Here is a 22,040-nt window from a genome sequence, read left to right as displayed (position 1 = left end):
GAAGCCTAACTATGACTTTTCGAAGGTTTTAGTTTTTCGAATGCAAAATTTCGTAAATTTAAGATGTTAAATTAAATATTTGCGATTCTTGTTGATAAATCTTGAATTTTTGATTGACCTACTGCATATGTTTAACAAGTTTGAATGCCTAGTCTTGTTAATTATGCAATCTAATTTGTAATTATGATTAATTTGTTGAAAATTAGAATAATTTAGAATTAATTTGATTTTCATAATTAATTGTAATTTAATTAGAAACCTATGATTAAAAACCACCATAAAAATTGTAAATTTATGATAAATTTTAAATTTTTATGACCTAGACTTGAATCCATAACAATCGGAAATCAATTGGATAATAAATTTTCGATTTTTCGCCCTAAAATTATGAAATTAATATTATTTATTAATTTGTCATTAATTTTAAATATAAATTTTAAATTTTTATGCGATTCGTTCATAAAACTTGCACGCACGAAGCAATGGACGCTTCGTGTTACCCTTAAGGGGTGTTGTATAATGCGGGCATGCGACGACGAGCAAGGGAGCTCGTCGCCCGTGCGGCACGAATGCAATGAGCAAGGGCGTAGTGCACGAGCACAAGGCAGCAGCCCTGCCTTGTGTCGTGTGCCACGAGCAATGGACGAATGGGCATGGGCGAAGGGCGAGCCAAGGCAGTCGCGTGTGGGCAGCAAGCGAGCTGCGCCACAACGCGCGCTGCCTCGCACAAGAGCGCGCAGCCTCGCGCGCAGCGAGCGCAAGCTCGCGTGCCACGTGCGCAAGCTCGCGTGCCACGAGCGCAAGCTCGCGTGCCACGAGCGCTGCGCCCAGCATTGCTCGCGCGCACAACGAGCGAGGACTCGCGCGCACAGCCAGCATTGCTCGCGCGCACAGCGAGCGATGTCGCCCGCCCAGCGAGCGATGTCGCGCGCCCAGCGAGCGATGGCTCGCGCGCCCAGCGAGCGATGTCGCGCGCGCACTGCGAGCGATAGCTCGCGTGCGATGAGCGCTGGCGCGCGCAGCGAGCACCAATGCGTGCGGAGGCTTGCGATGGGGATGCAGCAGCTATGCGACGAGCGCATGGGCTGCGCGCACATGGCCAGCAATGGCTGTATGCGTGCGGCCCATGGGCGTGCAACGCGTAGGGTGTTTGCGTTACGATTAAAGATCGTTTTGAATGTTTAATTTGAAAATTTCAGTTCACGTAATTTTAATTAATTTTAAAATTAATAATTTAAATTATTTTCTTGGATTTTAATTTTGAATATTGTAATTATAATAAATTTTATTTATTCTAATTATTTTACTAAAATTAAAATCATGAATTAATTTAAATACGACTGAAATTAAATTAAACTTTTTGGATTCAATTATAAATTTATATGAGCTTTAAATTTTAATTAAATTTGTATGTTTCCGGTTAGACTAGAAATACATTTTTATGTTTAAAATTAGTAAAGCATATAAATTTATTGGTTTAAGTGGGAGCGCTTTTTAGTCATAAACTCTTGATTAGGTCTACAAATCCTTAAGGTTAAAACAACTTGATTAGAATTAATAAGGACTGAATAATTGGTAGATTATTGGTGCCCTTGATTAATTGCTGCAAATGTTTACGTGATGCATAATGTGTTTTACTAACCAGCTATGTGGGCCATTCATGATAATGAATGGGTGAATGGTATATATTGTATATGTACTGTTTTGCAGGTTATGAAGTGACTAGTATGGCCCAAATAGGATAGAAAATATGGTCTGCGTACCATTAATTTGAATGTAATTGGTCTGAAGTACCAAAGTTATTTTTCAATTCAAATATGGTCTGCGTACCATCAAATAGTTGTAATTAGTTATAGCTTATCCTATTTGAAGAAAATGGTGCCTCCCACGGAGATTTTCAAGACGGACTTTGAAGTTAAAGCTTCAAGATGAAGTCGGGCCATACTAGATCACAAATATCTTATGCATGTTTTAAGTTATTTATTGCTTTTAAATATGTCTTAAAATGCATGAGATCAAAAGCTTGATTATGTTGCATGATTAAGGATTTTAGTTCACTTAAAATCTAACCAACATAGTAAGAGCCTTAAGTTCCAAACTTAAAAATTGAGTTAAAAGGTGCCATGCCAAAATATACACTTGCTTGGATATCCTTTACATCAATCTAGTAATAGTTTTCGCTCAGCGAGGTGTTACTTATTGGTCCTAAAGGGGCAAGGTACACAAATAATTGTGAGTACATGTTAGTTTTGGTGAAACTCAACGATATAAGTAAGGAGTCCTTTTATGTCGTGGCAAAATCGATAGGTTTACCTAATAAGTTCTTAGACGTACCTATCAACCAAGAGTAGTTTCTAGACTATTAGCAAAAGGCTTTTGCTTACCTAAAATGTTTTAGAATTGAGTCGACAAACTGTGCTTAATTCTTCAATGGTTTTAGGGTCTTGGAATCATTTTATTCACACCTGCCGGAACAATAAAATCGAATAAAATGCTAATAACTTGTTTGAATTGCATGGTTGCTTTAATTTCAAGTTATTATTCATGATAAATGTTTAGACTTTGCATGCTTCAATGTATGTTTTAATTATTGTTTATAATTAAATATCTTGCACTGCAATAAATCCTTTTAGAAAGGTAACAGTAAATTTTCTCGATTGGTAGTGAATCCAAGAACGATTCACGGAAAAGAGAGAAAGTGAGCAATTTAAAATGTACGTTTCTTATATCGACTTTTATGGTTGTTTTCGAATATCAAAATCGAATGGCAAACCAATTGGTGCTTGTGAATTCAAAATACACTGTAGTTTTGAAATCATGAAGCATTGAGTTTAATACGCTCAGCTTTACCAATGGTTAACAACCTAATATCTTTGTCCATTTAATTCTCGAATGAGTCTAGTCCCTAGACATTCGAATAGATCGATGCTTAGAGAACTTTAGAAGCTTCTGGTAAGATCATCTAGTTGAAACAAAATATTCAACATAAATTAAAATGGTAAAGAACCTTGTTGGTGACATTGGACATGTCTAACAAAGTATAAAAGTCAACACTAAAGAATTTAATTCTTAAGCCTATAAGAAAAGGTACAAGAAATAGGAAAACGAGGAACAAATGAAAGGAATTTACGATTCCGTTTCTACCTACAAGTTTATGTTTAAAGAGAAGTGACCTAGCAATCAAACTTCCTTGGTATCATATACCGCTTGAGGTTCTTACTTCGGTAATAACTCAAACAATGGAAGCTAGGATACACTAATGACCTACAAGTGGGAAATGAAGCATGGCAATGCTACATTAATTGTAGGGTCATCTAAGTTTGTTTTAAGTCCTTTCAAAGGCTGGAACTTAATGGCTATTTTGTTCCATAATCAACATACCTAAATTTCTGTTTTCAAACACAGAAAGACTCACATTCAAGAAAAACAAAAACAATGTTTGTTTGTTTATTTGAATGAAATGGTCAATTACAGGTTGAGTCAATATGCTTGATTAAAACAAACAACTCTTTAAAGAACTTTACTAGGTTCAAATCAATCCCTTGATTTGAGTTCCACTAATCTTTGGCATTGTTGCTTAGACCATATCAACAAGTTAACATTCATAAGCTCTATTTTGATGGACTTTTGAAAGTTGATTGATTTCTAGATCATTTTAAGACAGCTAGTCTTACTTGTTGAAAGTAACAAAAGATATGAACTATTGTTAGAACGCCTAGACAATAGAGTTCAAAGCTAAAGAAAGATTTTATGACTTTATTATTTCACACAGATTTGAGTGAATATAGGTTTATTTACTCAATGTGATATAAGTTTGAATCTGTTTGGCTAGTTCAAAGATTCAGAAGTATAAAATCCACTTGGCAAGAAATCATAAAGATCTAGGTTAGATCATGTTGATGATTACTTGAGACCAAATATGATCATCAATGATTGTGTGTTATAATTTCACAATCTAGGTCCATAAGATATGGCATATCTACGTTGGAATGATCGAAGTCAATTAGTACTTGATTCGATCAATGATGAATCAAAAAGACTTTTCCTATAATTTCTAAAACAAAATGCTCAACTACCACCAAACTAAACCAAATTCGTCAACGCTATTGAAAAGTAATTTCAGAATATCTTTTCATAATATATCTAAAGAGTTCCTAAACTCAGTGGGAGCTTACTGTTTGTTATTCAACAAACTAAGGCCCAAGTATAGATATATGTTTCATTGTGATTTATTCAAATGAAACACAAGGGTATTGTTTCTACCACGAATTTTTGAGAACATAATGTTTGTTTGCTCGAAATAATGTCCTTTTGGAGATTCGTTTCCAAAATGACAAGTGGGAGAAAATATACCTCGAAAACTTTCGAGGCGAACAACAAACATAAACGGACATTCCGGAGGCTTTTCGAAGTGCTTCAGAAAATCCGAACTTATCCTTTAAAGACTTTAGAAGTGGTTTTAAAGAATAGACATCTCTTAGAAGACTTTACAAGTGCTTCAAGGAGAACAGAATATTCAAAGGACTTTCAAGTAGCTATTGATGTTCTATTGTTTGATGTTCTATACCCAAGTAGGCATAGAATTCAAGTCACTGAAACTATGAGATTCTTCTATTAAATAGTGAAGAAACCTACAACTTGCAGTCAAACTATTATCATGTAGATTAATGAGTTTGTGACTTGTAAGAAAGCTATGACGAAACCCAGATTCCTTAAAATGGTTAGAGGCCATATATAGACTCAAATGTTTTAAATGGTTAAAGGCCATAAAACATACTCAATGTTTTGATGACAAAATTGAAATTTTGTTGATTTGCAAGAATAGTTTCACACCTATTAGTTGCAAGTTTGTTTTAAGGATAAAAACCATCAAACATGGAATTGTGTTCACACACAATTCTAGATTAGTTGCTAAAAGTTACAAGCAAATTCACGATGTGGATTGTGTTGAAACCTCATGCAAAATCGTAATGCTTAAGTCTATAATTCAAGCAATGATTGCATATTGGTACATATGGCAATTGGATGACAAAACGTATTCCTCAATAAAATGATGGAATATAATATGTACATGGTATGTCATAGAGTTTGTGGATCCAAATAAATGCTTGAAAAGGAAAGCTAGCTTATAAAATCTAAGTACAGATTTAAGCAAGCAATTGGGAATTAGAAATGTATTTTAGTGAAGCTAATAAGTATTTTAGTTTCATAAAATGTACATGATTCTTATAGATATATAAGAAGTTTAGCGGGAGTACATAAAACTTATTTGGTCCTATGTGTATCACACATATCTCTCTATTGTGAAATAACATTCAAATGCTAATGACTTAGGTTTGAAATTATTCATCAATGATGGACCAAGGCGAAACTTAGTACATACTGGGTATTAAGATCTATTTACAAAGATCTTATGATATTGTTTTGGATTAAGTAATGGCATTTACTAAATCAAACACGAAAGACTCCATTGGAGATATTCGACCCATATGAATAAATCTAAGTAAAGGATGTTTGAACTATGTATAAGCATTTACTAAGTTAAACATCAAAGGATCTAAGTAAGATTCTTAACCTATATTATATGTCAAAGAATTTAGCTGGATTTAGTATCTACTGAAACTAGATGAGCTAAAGTTACATGAATAGAATTCAATTGGAATTATTCTGCAAAAGAATTTATCATGTATGATATAATATGAGGATCGCCAAAAACGTATCGTATGACTTTGGGCATGACGAACATATACCAATCTCTATTGATCTAAGTGAAGATCAACTAGATTGAGATCAAGAAAAACTTATGGTACTTGAAAAGGTACATAAGATTAGTTCTTGACTCAAGGAAATAAAGATATGCTAAATATTGATGCTACACGCATAAACACTGGCAAAGGATCAAGCAAGATTCCTTTGGAGTTAACCATTGACAAGGACGAGCTAAAAAGCATCGTGTTTTGAAATGGCAACATGGATTGGAGACCATGAGTTGTTGCGTGGGAAATTAAATATTAATTTCTATGTTCTAAGATACAGCTGGAAAGTCTTCCACATATCCGTGAACTGCTTGGATAAGTAAATCCAAACCAAAGCATCACTAGCAACCTATACAGTTGAAGTAAAAGTAATTATTGCCTAAGAAGCAATAAAACAGGGTTGTTTTAAGTTCTTCACTGAACTTGGGTAGATCACCTATCTGCTGGCTTGATGGTTCTTCATTGAAAAATGCGTAGAACCACTCTTGAAGCAAGAAAAACGTCTGCTAACTTGATGGCTCTTCATTGCAAAATGAGTAAAACCACCATCGAAGTAAGAAAGACTAGATCACATAATAAACAAACTCAAAAGATCTTATCATCATATCTCGAAGAACATTCGATAAAAAGGATATTAAGATTGGCAAAGCATGATAACTAAACCTATGCAACAAGTGAGAAGCAACACTCACGTTGTAGCACTGGAAATCAAACATAGCTTTGAATTCCATGAAATGTTTTAAAGATGGGTTAGAGGCCCATGGTTGTAAAACATTGGGGTTGAACATTTATCATATATGAAATGTGTTTTCATATTCCATTTAATCTTGGTTTAGTATTAAATGATGAGTCCCTTCAATTTGACAATATATTCAAGATAGATTGTCAGGACCAGTCCTGTGACTAAGAAATGTCTATCAAGTGAACTTGAATGTCAAAAGTTGAAAATGGTCCCTAGTCGGAGTTTTCTATAAAATTGGACGCATAGAAAACGTTAGACGACTAGAATGCAAGATGACTAGTAGTTCTGTTTCTTGAACTATGTGGACATGGCAATGTCATAATCATTTGCATAGATACTTACTTTGGGAAGACTAGTATCGGACAAGACCTATGAAACTTTACTGTAAGAGATGAAAATCTGTCATAAGTAAATTTCATTAAAATTATTAGACACTAAATCCTCAATACCTGAGTGATTTGAGATTACTTGTTTGAGAACTGGTTGCTTTGACGTTGACCAACCGTCGCACCGTAAAAGGAGGCTATAAAGGCAACGCTCAGGTAATCACCTATCAAACGAAGTCTAATCTCAAGATCGCAAGATTGGGATTGTCCTCCCATAAATCGGGATGAGATGCTTAAAAGTTGTACAAGGCCACTCGGAGAGCTAGAAACTGTGAAATGCATGGCCGTGCTCGGATGAATCATAGGCTATGATTATCTGTTTATTTGATCAGTTGAACTCTGAAACCGAGGAACACCTCTGGACATAATAAGGATGACAACTCTTACCTTATGTTCAAGAGCAAGCATCGAGCGACAAAGGAATTAGAAAATGCACACTTGTCCCTAAGGACAAGTGGGAGACTGAAGGAAATAATGCCCTTGGTCCAAGTATGCATTCTATGTTAAGTCTAATAAATGCGGTTCAGTATTAATTAACAAGTTAATAATTCAGTGAGATCAAGTGAGCTGAATGCCTAGCTAGAGGCCGCTTCAGTTCAAGTGGAATTAATGATATTAATCCACAGCTTACTCTTGACTGAACCCGTAGGGTCACACAAATAGTACGTAAACGGATCAAGTATTTAATGGCATTAAATACTCCATCTATGAATATTCGGAACCGACGGATCTTGGTTTCAGTGGGAGCTAAGATCGTCACAGGCAAGAAATGAATACTCCGGAAACGATGATATTGCCGGAAACGGAAATATGGATCGTATCGGAAATATAAATATTATCCAAGTCGTAGATGTTGCCGGAAACGGAAACATGGTACGTATCGGAAAATATTATCGGAAATGGAAATATTGCCAGAATCGGAAATATTACCGGAATCGGAAAATAATTCCGGAAACGGAAATATTAAATATTTGTTCGAAACGGAAATTAATTCCGGAATCGGAAATATTAAATATTGTTCGTATCGGAAATGAATTCCGGAATCGGAAAATTTAATCGGAAGCGCATCGTACGAATAAGCATCGGACGAGGCCTGCCGGACGAGGCCCAGCACGAAGCCAGGCCATCGCCCAGCAAGCCAAGCGCGCCGCACAAACAGCCACGCCAGGCCCAGCGCAAGGCCAGGCCCAGCAGGCTGCGCAGCGCGCACAGCGCGAGCAGCGCGCGCGGGCGCTGCGTGGGCTGCTGCTCGCGCGCACGCATGGGGCCCATCGTGGCAGCCGTGCGTGTGTGTGCAAGTGTTTGTGTTCGTGCACGTTTCCTAAAACATGCAGAGTTCGGTTAATGATTAAATTCCTAATTCTATTTGATAAATTAATTAAATTAGAGTTCTTGTAGGATTCTAGGTTTAATTAATTTGTATCTGAATAGGATTTCGATTCCCTTTCCATACCCCTATAAATATGAGGCTAGGGCTCACAATTTATAACGAGTTTCAAAGTATTCAAAAAGTGAGTTTTTGAGAGAAAACTAAAACACACATCTTGCTCATAAAAGTGCCGAAATTTTCTAGTACCTTAAGGGCGATTCTAGTTGGTCAATCTTAAGGCGGATCCGGACGTGCTGTGGACTATCTACGGAGGGACGACACTTGGAGTCCTAAAGACTTGTTCTTGTTCGGTTCGGGCGCAGCTAGGAAGGGCACGCAACAAAGAGTATGCATCTAAATTATGCTATATGATTATGTGTAAATAATATGTTGTCCTGGGTTAATGGTTGTTTCCGCATGATCTATGTAATGTCATATGTATCATAAACTAACAGTTCACACCTCGTCAGAGACGACCCAGCATGAAAATGCTCAGGAGGCGGTGCATTCCATTCATGCGCCTTTTACCGTCCCACTTGGAGATAATCCATGCGAAGTCCCTCAACCTAATGAGGTGGAAACTTCTCCTGTTGTTCCCGAACGTAGGTCTAGTAGGACTGTCATTCCGTCAAAGAGATATATTGATTTCCTTTTGACTGAAAGTTCTGAAATAGAGATTTTAGAACATGAGGAACCTACTAGCTACACAAATGCTTTGACGAGTCAAGACTCCGAGAAATGGCTTGAAGCCATGAGATCCGAAATGGATTCGATGTTTGAAAATCAAGTATGGGACTTGGTTGCTTTGCCTGATGGGGTTAAACCCATAGGTTGCAAATGGATTTTCAAACTGAAAAAGGACAAAGATGGAAACATTGATGTCTTTAAGGAAAGACTAGTGGCAAAAGGTTTTAGACAAATTCATGGTATTGACTATGATGAAACCTTCTCACCAGTAGCCATGCTGAAATCCATTAGGATAATTCTTGCGATTGCTGCCTTTCATGACTATGAGATCTGGCAGATGGACGTCAAAACCGCTTTCTTGAATGGGTTCTTGAAAAAGGATGTGTACATGACACAACCACAAGGTTTTGAAGATCCAAACAGTCCAAGAAAAGTTTGCAAACTTAAGAAGTCCATTTATGGGCTTAAGCAAGCATCCCGGAGTTGGAACCTCAGATTTGATGAGGCAGTCAAATCTTTTGGTTTCCTCAGAAATGAAGAGGAATCTTGTATATACAAGAAGTTGAGTGGGAGTAGTATTTCTTTCCTAGTCTTGTATGTGGATGACATACTTCTCATAGGAAACGACAAGACCATGCTTGAGTCAGTCAAGGAATGGCTTAAAAGTTATTTTTCCATGAAAGACCTAGGAGAAGCTGAGTACATCTTGGGAATAAGGATCCATAGAGATAGATCCAAAAGGCTGATTGGACTTAGCCAAGAGACTTATATTGATAAGGTTCTTGCAAGGTTCAAGCTGGAAAACTCCAAAAGAGGTTTCATTCCCATGCAACATGGCATTTCACTTGGCAAGACTCAGTGTCCTTCGACACCTGATGAGGTCAAGCGCATGAGTAATGTTCTTTATGCCTCTGCAGTAGGGTCCATTATGTATGCCATGGTATGCACTCGACCGGATGTTGCATATGCTTTGAGTATGTGCAGCAGATACCAGTCAAACCCAGGAGAGGCGCACTGGATGGCAGCAAAGAATATCCTTAAGTACTTAAGAAGGACTAAGGATGATTTCTTGGTCTATGGTGGAGATAATGAGTTGGTTGCCACTGGATACACCGATGCAAGCTTCCAAAGTGACAAAGATGATTTCCGATCACAATCTGGTTTCATATTTTGTCTAAATGGAGGGGCTGTGAGCTGGAAGAGTTCTAAGCAGAGTACCATCACAGATTCTACAACAGAGGCTGAGTATATTGCAGCAAGTGATGCAGCAAAAGAAGCTGTTTGGATAAAAAAGTTCATTAGTGAACTTGGTGTAGTTCCTAGCATTGAAAATGGCATTGAGTTATATTGTGACAACAATGGTGCCATTTCTCAGTCCAAGGAACCCAGATCGCACCAAAAATCCAAACATGTGCTCAGGAGATTCCATCTTATTCGAGAGATCGTTGAAAGAGGGGATGTGAAAGTAAGCAAGGTTCATACTGAGGATAACGTGGCTGATCCTCTGACTAAACCGCTTGCTCAACCTAAGCATGAGAGTCATACTAGGTCTATGGGGCTTAGGCATATGGGAGAATGGCTTTAGTTTGTTTACTTTATGTTTACAATTGTAAATACATTTATTATGCTTTGAATGTTTATCAATAAAAGTTCATTCTTATTTAATTATTTGGTTTAGTGTTAAATAAAATGTCCAAATAACTTGTGTTTTCAAATAGGATTATCGAAAACGTTTTGATAATGGAACCCTATAAAGTGAACTGAAATCACAACTTATTAAGTCCCTAGTCTAAATCACTAAATTGGACATAAGTGATTTATGTGAAGACTAGCATGTAATTAATTGATAGTGCAGTTCCATGGGCTATGGAGACATAGGGATGTCTAATTGATTATATGGATGTATACTTGATGCATTGAGACTTGACCTAACTAGATTCTAAAAGTAGAATCAAAATTCTATATTTAGTGGATTCCTTAGACATGAGTATGTCTTAATAACCATGAGACAATTAGTTTAACCTTGACTCGTTAAACGCCGCGCCGTAAAAGGAGGTTATAAAAGCAGTGATCAGGTGGGCTAAGAATTGAGTGGGAGTTATGGTCATACAAGAGTGAATAAGTCCTCCTATTTGATAGGAATGGTGTCTGGGCCTCTTGATGAGCGAGAACTGAAAAATTGCATGGCCATGCGGAATGGGATTAAAATGTTAATCTTTATTTGAACAGTTCGAACTCGGCGATCAAGAAACTAGAATTTGAGAATAACAGTGTGTTATCAAATTTTGGCATTAAGAGACTTAAGGAATTTAACATTGCGTTCTTGTCTTCGGACAAGTGGGAGATTGAAGGAATTATGTCCTTAGACATTTCCGGCAATTACTAAATATAAATAGGAATTAATTATGAAGATAATAAGTTAATTATTTTAGTAATCATATTTGCTTGCTAGAGAATAAATGTGATTAGTAGGACAATATTGATTGGACCTACAACTAAAATATATTAATCCTATAAGGTCACACATATAAGCACTAATTGGAATGGGCCCAAAAGGCCCGATGGCAACCGGTCTATTAAGGGAAAGAATGTTGGGCTTTGGTTTTGTGTTAACCTAAAACTCTCACATTATAATAGTTATTATGTCAGGGATTTAGAAATTACGTTCATTCAATATCTGACAAAAGGAAAACACAAACACCCTAATTCTAATTCTCTAAACGCCGTACATCCCAAACAAAGCAAGAGACAGATTGTGATCGTTCTCTTCCGTACTAGCATACGTGGGATTCAATTCGTGCTTGTGGACTGAGTAGAGGAGCAACAAGTGGGGCTCTAAGATCTTCGAAGCTTGCATACGAACGGGAGAACACGCTTCAAAGGTGATTATTCTTTCGACTTAATCTGATCTATACTATTGTTATGCATGAGATCCTGTGATAGATGTTAGGAAATTGTTTCCTGAAATTTCGCTTTATGCATCTATATGTTCCTACAATTACTCCATGAAAAAACACTGTGCTGCACGCATTAGAAATTTAGAACAAGTCGACAAAATCGATAACAGATAGTACTAAATACCATCATGTTGGACCTATGGAACCTGTTGATGAAGAAGAAGAACCCAATTCATTCTGCATTCGAAACATCAACAGGAGCAATTTCATTCATTCCCTTAGCCTTGGAATCCCTAACAATATAAGTGATAAACCACTCGTTTTCGCTGAACTCCATCTTACACTTCCCTGACACACCCAAATCCACCACAAAATCCTTCAAACGACTCCACTTAGTCGCAAATTGGTTAACATGCTTCTCATCAGAGAGATACTCATTATAAACAACCCTCGCAGCGACACGGTTATCTCCATGATTGCGTCTCATAAGCTCTAAAAAACCATCCTCAAATTCCTGAGATGACTTTTCAACATGTTCCTTCCAATTCATTTCGTCAGAAGTTTGCAATTGATTCAAGTGACTTTCACTCATACAATGGGATTTATATTCATTGTTGTCACTGCATTGCTTTTCACAAATCCCGCAATTAAACCTTAGCTTTCTAAATCTTTTCGATTTCATTTTATTCGAAAATTGCTGCAGACGAAGACCGCGTAATTTATCCACCATTGTTACGAATGTCGCTTTCTAGGGTTTAACAAAGAAAAACTCAGATTTCAAAATTGAATGAAAATAAACTATTTGGAAAATATAACAAATCAATTGTGAGTGATGATTTGAGGAAGTAAAGTGCTGGTAAGGCTTTATTTGGTTGGGAGAAATTGGAAGGAAAAGAGAAAGGAAAGAAAAAATAACATTTTCTGTATTTGGTACAAAAAAAATTTGGAAGTGAAAGGAAAAGAAGGGAATTGGAAAGAAAACTCTCTTTATAAAAATTTCACTCTAATTTTCTCTCAAAATTGGAGGAATTTGGAATAAAAGAGAAAATTAAAATCTGTTAAAAAATAAAATTAAATCCTAAATTAACTTTCTCCGTTTCCTTCCTTTCCCTTACTTTACTAATGTTCCTTTATTGATGTTGTACCAAACATGAGATTCATATCATTTCCTTTCATAGTTTCATTATACCAAACATGGGAAAATATGGGGGTGTTTGGTTAGGAGATGTTTGGGGAAAATGGGCTTTTGGGGTGAATTAGAGGTTTGCCCTTTAGCAAAAGCTAATTGGGAGTGTTTGGTTAGGAGAGGATTGGAAGAGAGTTTTTGGGTGAAAAAACTAATTTTGAAAAAGCTCAATATAGGAGCTTTTTGCAATTAAAGGTTTGAGAAAGTGGATGAAAATGACTACTTTGTCTTACTATTGCCTATTATTACAACCACTATCAACCTTGGTACCCAGTACCCTACATATTTTTCTCCTAAAAACATTACTCACACTTTCTTTTTCATTTCACCATATTTACTAGATTCGTTTTTTGTTGTAATAAATTTTATATTAGCACTTTGAAGCAATTGAAGTATATTGCAATCATGCTTAAAATTTCATTAGTAATATTTATCTATTTGAAAAATATATATTATTAAAAAAATTAAATAAAGAATAATTTTAAAAAAATATATTATTTTCTTTAGTCAATGTTTATTAGAAAAATATAGAGAGAAAAAATTAACACAATAAAATATTTGTTTAATATTAATAAGACATAAAGTATGTCAATGTCCTTAATGGTCATTTTACATATTAAACAGCTAACAGCTATCAGCTAACTTACCAAACACTTTTACACAAACAGCTAATGCAACCAGCTAGTCAAATCAGCTAATGCAAACAGCTAACCGCTAACAGCTAGTCAAATCAGCTATCAGCTAACAGCTCCTAACCAAATATGGTCATATTTTTATTTCATTTCCTTTCTCTTTCCTTCTTTTTCCTTCCTTTCTCTTCTCTTTCCTTCCTTTACTGATATTGGACCAAAGGAAGCCTAAGAGGTTTCGTTTTCCAATCGTGTTTCCTAAGGCAATCAGTGTTTCCTAAACTCTAAAAATCAGAACCCGCGAGAAATTCCAAATCCATCCCCTTGATTAACAACAAGTAAATCAAGGGGCGTATTTGGAAAATAGAGGTGAAGTCATTTAATTCAATAGTGATTGTATGTTATAAAATTCTAGTTGTATCTTATTACAACATGATTATCAAATATGCGTATTTGACTATATATTTTTATACAATGACTGTATATATAATTCAAAGTCGACATTGAGGGAGGCAAAGGGTGGCAGCGAAGACGAAATCGAGAAGCTTATGTGCTTCGAGGTAGGCGGTGATGAAGATCTAGAAGCCTCTATCGAGGAGGAAGTCGTCGACAACATATGTAAGGACACGACCGCAAATGTCGTCGAAAGCTTCGAGAAGTAGGAAGGGGATGTCAGAGGAGTGGAGGTACATGGCGGCAGAGATCTGCGAAGTTGTTGGACCACCATAAATCAAGGGAGTATAAGAATGTCTAGTCGAGGGCTGCATATGAAATCATTTTGAGAGGCATTTTTGTAAATAAATGGTCAATATATATTGTTTGAATATTTAATATGTACTATGTAGTTTATTTTCTAATAAAAAATATTTTCTTTTATTTTTAGTTTAGTTTAAAATAGCAATTGTGTAGTTTAGATTGTATATTATTTTCAACATATTTACGAAAATGTCACTCGATATACATATATCGCTAATCTTGAATATTGTTTAGGAACTTCTCATCCAAAGTCCAATCTAATTTAATCCTCCAAAAACTATTGAGGGGAAAAGTTTGTGTATTCTAATTGAGGGACGACTATATATAGTGTACAGAAGTGAAGTAATTAAGGTAATTAAAATACAACTATTAGGAAACTATTCTAAATAATATAAACTACGTCCCTTCCTTATGGTAACAAATTCAAGCTTGTCCCAAAATTGGTTAGAATATATATGCAGTGGACATGGATTCAACTAAAGGTGGTTATTGGACAGGATGGTCTAGACAATAGGTGCGGATCGCGTTTTAAAGGGTCTTGACCCTTTTAATTTTTAGTGGACAAGGTCATTATTGAGCATTTGAGCTTTATGATATAGGGTCAACATTGGGCTTTTAATAACAACCCTATAGGATAAGGTAACAAGCATTATAGGGTCAACATTACACTTCTTCTCCCTTTGTTTTTTCGAGCCCCTTGTATTATTTTTCTAGTTTTCTTTTGCTGCCTGAAAGTTCAGTGGTTAACCTTTTTTCTGTCAAAAAAATTAACCATTGAACTTTCAGGCAGCAAGTTCAGTGGTTAACTTGAATGAATGTAATTTGCTGCAAGCAAATTCATTTCTGGTTAAATTCTGATGGGTGAGTTCAATTTTCTATTTAATTAAGCTTTATTGGGTAATTTTCAATGCATACATTGTTTCATTTGTTAATTAAACTTTTTGGTTCTCTTTCTTCTATTTTTTTTAACAAAATCTTCATTTTAAAAAAACGAATTATATAAGCGTGTGTTGAATTTTGGATTGGATTTGGACTTGGTAAAGTCCAACGGTAGTCTATCTTATTTACACCCCTAATCATGTATACTTCCGTAATTGAATCATATAAGCGTGTGTTCAATACTCATTTCGTACGGAATATACACAAAGGTGACAAAACCACTTCGTTTCTCTATTTTACCACTTCTTTTAATTCTTGTTATTTTCCCTCACTAAATTTCCATGTTCTTTTGTGTGTTTTCTTCCAATTGCCTGTTGTTTTGCCTCTCTTTCCTGGGTATTCCTCTATTTTAATGTGACGAAAAGAGAGCAAGACAAGACGGGGCTAGATTTTGATTTTTGAATAAAGAAAGTGATGGAAAATTCAAATTCAATGAATTTTCTACTTCTAATTCAAATGATTCTTATTCTTCAAATCTGAATTTTAGAGTTGGCCATCATATTGATGAAGCATCAAATTTTTCGATTGATATCATATTTTTGATTAATTTCATCCATTTTTTTGTTCTATTACATGATTTCTTTTATCAATTCTTTTTGATAAATTTCTTGTTATCTTATAGCATGTTTCACTATTTCCCATGATTTGAGGCAATTTGTTTATCCATCCATTGCGCTTTTTATTGAATGTTTGTAGTGAATTTCATGTTTATTTTTATTGCATGTTTTTATGAATTTTATTATCACAAAAATGTTGGTACCAATGTTCGAACCCATGACCTCTTATTCATAATGTAAACTTCTAACCATTTCTATAATGATATAACGTATGATCCTAAAGTAATAAAAAAGACAAAATTCACTCTTATAAATATTAAAACTTTAATGCCAATATATATTTGAATAAAACCTATTATAATTTTTTTACTCAATCTATCTTAATTACTCAGATCATACGTACGTTAAAAAAAAGAGTAAATTGTTGCACTATTCCTTTAGCTAATCAATTGTGTGTTTTCTCAAAAATATATATATTTTGTTATTCAATTTATAATAATTGATACTTTAAGAAATTTCTTAGGTTTATAAGTGAATTAGAAAAAACAAAGTTTTATACGGAGTACCAATCAAGTAACACTTGAGAAAAAAAAGTATATGAACTTAGAAACTATTATGGAAACTCTCATATATTTAGAGGACTGCAATATATAATTTAAATAAAAAAATACATAAATTTTTACAAGAAAAACAATCATTAACCGGAAAAAGATCAAATAACAAAAATAATAAAATTCGGGACATTGCCCGGGTCCCTAACTAGTACTCCGTAGTTTATAGTACCCTCCTTCACAATTTTGAATTTAATCAAATTGTATTAAATATATAATTAATGCCAAAATTTATGAAAAGTTTAAAACTACGTACAAATTTACAACTTATGTTATTTTCTTAAGGGAAAAAATTAACTGGAAAAAGTTCAAAATGCTATTATTTAGTGACGACAAATATTCGATAAAAGATGCAATAATACATGTAATATTCACTTTTCAAGACCTATAGTAAATACAAAGTATTAAAATGCATCAAATTATACACTAAAATTAAATGTAGTATATATTACTTTCAAGATTAGTAGCAAAGCAAAGTAGTAGCAAATAATATGAGTATTAATATACACAAGATATGCAGGAAAAAATTACGCATTACTCAGTACACTAGAGGAAAAAACATCATAAGTTGCCCTTAAAATAGGCTTATAAGTTGCCAATTATAAGGGCAACATATGGGGGGATCACTTTTGTGCAATTATCAAAAGTTGCCCTTAACAAGGGCAACTTATAATCTTATAAGTTGCCCTTGTTTGCAACAAGGGCAACTTATGTGAAACTTATAAGTTGCCCTTGTTGCATACAAGGGCAACTTATAAGCTTTGCATAAGTTGCTCTTGTTTGAAACAAGGGCAACTTATAAGCATCACATAAGTTGCTCTTGTTGCAAACAAGGGCAACTTTTAAGTTTTTTTTTTTTAAAAAAAAAAATGCAATATAATTCCTGATATTTTGCAATATAAAATTCTGCATTATAATTTATATAATACTGTTTCATCAAACATCATCTTGACATTCCTCAAAAATGATATAAATTTCAAATTTCCAATAATATTACCGAAGTAATTCAAATGTAATTAATTAAATCGATAAATAACAAAATAATGTAAGAGTCACGGATAACTACAAGTCTGCTCTATTTATTACACTGGAGTAGTTCACAATCGTTGAAGTAGCCCACTTGTCTCGAACTTCATCCAACTCCTCTTTGGTAAAGGGCCCCCCCTTGGATTTGTGAAAACCTTTAAAAGAACAACGTACATGCAAACCAATAAATTAAATAAGTTTCATATGCAAAAATAGAAATTATATTGGTCGCAAAAACAACTTTCTGAGTGTACTAAGATTCATTTCAAGTTTTTTATGCACATCTAAGGCTCACTTAGCTCGATATAGAACATATTTGGCCAAAAATAGCATTTTCGATCCCAAATATCAACAAATGAACCTAAGTACACTTTCTAAATCTTTTTCATGATTCATATGATTAATTATATGTTTATAAGACTCATTTCGAGTTCTTTATGCACGCTTATGGGTCCTTTGGGTCGATATAGGTCATTTATGGCCAAAAATGGCATTTTCGATCCCAACTACCAATAAACGAACCTATTTCCACATTCTAACCCTTTTTCATGATTCATATGATTAGTTATATGTTTATGAAACTCATTTCAAGTTCGTTATGCAAGCCTAAGGGTCATTTGGGTTTATAAAAGATTAATGTTAAATACAAAGTACTAAAAAGCAGAAAGTCATTCCTTGTGTAATTATACACTAAAGATGTAGGACCAGCCAAAAAAATATATTAATAACGTTGATTAATAATGTTGTTAAGACAATTAACATGTATATTCATATTAAATTTTATATTTCGTACAAATGAACATGTGTTGTTTTCTAAAGAAAATACTCCCTCAATTTCGAAATAATGTGGACAAATTATTTTTTCACGCTTGCCAGTGTGAATATTTGGATATTAATATCTCTAATTTTGTATTCGTAAAAATTATAAAAAGTTGATATTTCGGAAGTACATATCGAGACGAATTAAACAAGATTCCACACGACTATATTTTGTATGTTTTTACGATTAATAATATATAGCTATATTACCAACACTATAACTAGCAACCAAACCCAATGTTCCACTAGGCTCAATAACCCAAGCCATCTCATATTCAATATATGAGGGACATGAGTATATTTAAAGACAACCAAAACATCATTTCTCTTCCATGTGGGAGAATACTCCTACACACAGTCACACACAAGTTGAAGACTAATATCTAACAACATCAATTCTTTTTGTGTTTATATGAAGGGTTCAAGGCGGTGACGTTGTGTCATGGTCCGAATGTTTTGACACCTGATCTGTGCGGCACCCTCTTGCATATTGGTGGCAAGGAGGCAAGCCTTGTGCGGAATGAGTGTCTCGTGACTCGTAGGGGCACGGGTAAGCGTCTGATTCTGAAGGGCACTCTTGCCTATTGGCGACAAGAGCGAGGGTCGAGGGTCGAACGGGGCGCTTGTGTGCGCACAGCAGGCACAAGCGTGACTGACAACGAGAGTGTATCTGTTTTGCAAGGGACTTTGATGGGTCTTGGAAATCTTAAAGCATGCAACAGCACAATATCTATAAAGTCTAGCAACAACACATGAATTAAGCAAAGGCAACTTCTGATGAGAGGTATTGGTTCATACCCCTCATAGAGGTTTATTTTGAATTAGCTAAAACTTGACAGTGAACACTGGAATTACAGTAACATAATAATTCTCCCTAAAGCCTAGAAAACTATTAGAAAGATCCTAGAAAGCAATGGAAAGGAGAAATACAAGTAAAGGAAGGTTGGATTCTAACATCCTCCCCCACTTAAGTTGTCGACGCCCTCGTCGACTTACAAGAGTTACAAAAGATGAAAGAAAGAGGCAAAGAGCGAACACTCTTCCTACGCCACAACCTCCGGCTTAGATTTCCTCCTATTCTAAACTCTGTAGTCTTCTCTGCGCCGTTGGTTGATGGCGGTTGTTGGAGTCTTCTTGAATCTTGTTGTGTCTTGATAGGCTGGTGAATCTTGTGAATCCAAGTCTTACTTGTTTTTGGTTTCTGGCTCGGAGCGGCTTGGCTTGAGCTTGTATCTTGTTTCTTGTTTCTGATGCGAGGGGGTATCTGGGATGTTGCCTTTCTAAGTGGCTCCATCGCTCGCACTGACGAAAGGAATCGGCCCTTCTCTTTTGTCTTTGTGGGAGTACCTGTACTTCGAACTAGAAAAGTTTTTCCACCTGCTACAAGCAAAGAATTCAAGTGAGGCATTACAACTGTTTTGCTGGAGCGGAGAAACTCCAATCCAAGTACAAGGTTGAAGTCGTCCATGTTGACGACAGTGAAGTTCATTTTTCCTTTTCAGTCTCCCAACTTTGCTTCCACCTATTCTGCCACACCGAGAATTGGCTTGGCTTTGGAGTTGACGGATTTCATGCTACCGCCTCCTTTCTTGAGCACTAACCCCAATCTTCGGGCTTCTGCTTCGGTCACAAAGTTGTGAGAGGCGCCGGTGTCTGCCATGGCTCGAGCATTCCTCCCATTTACCACGAGGTCCACATACATCATGTTTGTGGATTCCTCTCTTGTCTTCGGGGTCTCTTTCCCCATTGCATACATCATGTAGACGGAACTCATTCTGCGGGACTCGTCGTCTTCATGGCATGCTTCTTCTTCTGTCTCTTTTGGGGCTTCCTCTACGGACATGGACGACAACTTCCTCTGTAGGTTGTCGATCTCCCCTTTGCGTTTGCACTCCCACCATTTGTGTGGGCCTCGACATAGCAAACAGTTAAGTCTACTAATGTTTCCCGAGGGCGTGCTGATCTTGGATTCTTTTGTTGATACGGAAGGTGACGACCAGGCCCCATTTCCTTTCTTGAATCCCCCGACTGAGCTAGACGACACCCTTGAGTCACTTCTCGCACTCTTGGGTGAGCTTGGAGTCGCGTCCATCAATCGCTTTGCAGCAGTTATAGCGGCCGAAAGCGTGTCCACTTTCTCCCTCAATACTTCACGCTGCGCCCATTCTTGTAGCCCGTGAACAAAGTTGAACAACCGATCATTCTCATTCATGTCTCGGATGTCCAACATGCAGGCCGAGTATTCCTTCACATAGTTGCGTATGGAGCCCTTTGTGGCGGATCTCCTGTAGCTCCATTCTTGCAACAAACTCGGTGTTCTCGAGATAGAATTGATCTTTGAGTTCCTTCTTGAACTCTTCCCAGGTGTCTATCTTTATTTTTCCCTCTTCGATATCGGCGTGCTTGGTGCGCCACCACAGCTTCGCATCATCCGACGAATGCATGGTCGCGGTATCCACCTTTAGATTGTCACTCAGTTGACAAATTCTGAAATACTGCTCCATGTCGAAGAGAAAGTTATCAACTTCCTACGAGTCTCTAGCCCCACTGTAGTCTCGAGGCTTTGGAGGTTTGATCTTCATCGCAACACCTCCACTCGAGTCAGTCCTTGCAGCGCGCATCAGTGTCGCACATTTGTCTTGGGCATCTTCAGCTTGCTTCTGGACAAAGTTGAGTTGTTCTTGAAGCGCTTCTTTCTCTTGCATGAGCTCATCGACCGCACCCTCAAGTCTTTCTATCTCTTTGGCTTGGCCAATCACAATTTCCTCGAGTTGGGTCCAGCTCTCTGACTTGCCTTCCAGCCAGGCTAGTCTTTCTTCGATTGTTTCCATCTCAGTTTGCTTCTTGGGTCTCTCGATGCCTAGGTTTGAACCTTGGCTCTGATACCAACTGTCACGGTCCGAATGTTTTGACACCGGATCTGTGCGGCGCCCTCTTGCCTATTGGCGGCAAGGAGGCAAGCCTTGTGCGGAATAAGTGTCTTGTGACTCGTAGGGGCACGAGTAAGCGTCTGATTTTGAAGAGCACTCTTGCCTATTGGCGACAAGAGCGAGGGTCGAGGGTCAAACGGGGTGCTTGTGTGCGCACAGCAGGCACAAGCGTGACCGACGACGAGAGTGTATCTGTTTTGCAAGGGACTTTGATGGGTCTTGGAAATCTTAAAGCATGCAACAGCACAATATCTATAAAGTCTAGCAACAACACATAAATTAAGCAAAGGCAACTTCTGATGAGATGTATTGGTTCATACCCCTCATAGAGGTTTATTTTGAATTAGCTAAAACTTGCCAGTGAACATTGGAATTACAGTAACATAATAATTCTCCCTAAAGCCTAGAAAACTATTAGAAAGATCCTAGAAAGCAATAGAAAGGAGAAATACAAGTAAAGGAAGGTTGGATTCTAACACGTTGTGTCTAGGTGTAGTTTGATGTAGATAAAAAAAAACGGGTGTTTGTTCTTACCAAACACAATCAGGTGTACAACCATTCCATTTGATAAAAGACACTTGATAATTTTAATATCTGCATTCGTTCTTTGAAGTTTTCTGTTTGTTCTCTTCTTTCGTTTCACTATGTTCTTGCTGTTTTTGATTTGGGGATTATTTTTTTTTAGTTTTGGCGTTAATTTTGCGTTTTAGTCTCCGTGCAGGGGGTGTAGCATCAGAACGTTAGTCAGAA

At 36.4% G+C, this 22,040-nt stretch overlaps 1 protein-coding gene across 1 annotated transcript; it reads right to left on the bottom strand.

Annotated features, from left to right (window-relative positions):
- Positions 1 to 12,069: 12,069 nt before the first annotated feature.
- On the bottom strand, positions 12,070 to 12,567 carry LOC110788000 (KIN17-like protein). The gene has a single exon (XM_021992636.1). It carries the CDS (start codon positions 12,565 to 12,567, stop codon positions 12,070 to 12,072), a length of 498 nt encoding a protein of 165 aa, XP_021848328.1.
- Positions 12,568 to 22,040: the final 9,473 nt, after the last annotated feature.

This window comes from Spinacia oleracea, chromosome 6 (genome assembly GCF_020520425.1).
Source record: "Spinacia oleracea cultivar Varoflay chromosome 6, BTI_SOV_V1, whole genome shotgun sequence".
Classification (NCBI taxonomy): domain Eukaryota; kingdom Viridiplantae; phylum Streptophyta; class Magnoliopsida; order Caryophyllales; family Amaranthaceae; genus Spinacia; species Spinacia oleracea.
This window is presented reverse-complemented; position numbering and strand designations above follow the sequence as displayed.

Excerpts from the sequence above, each read along its gene's own strand:
- LOC110788000 (XM_021992636.1), bottom strand. The coding sequence starts at position 12,567 with ATGGTGGATAAATTACGCGGTCTTCGTCTGCAGCAATTTTCGAATAAA.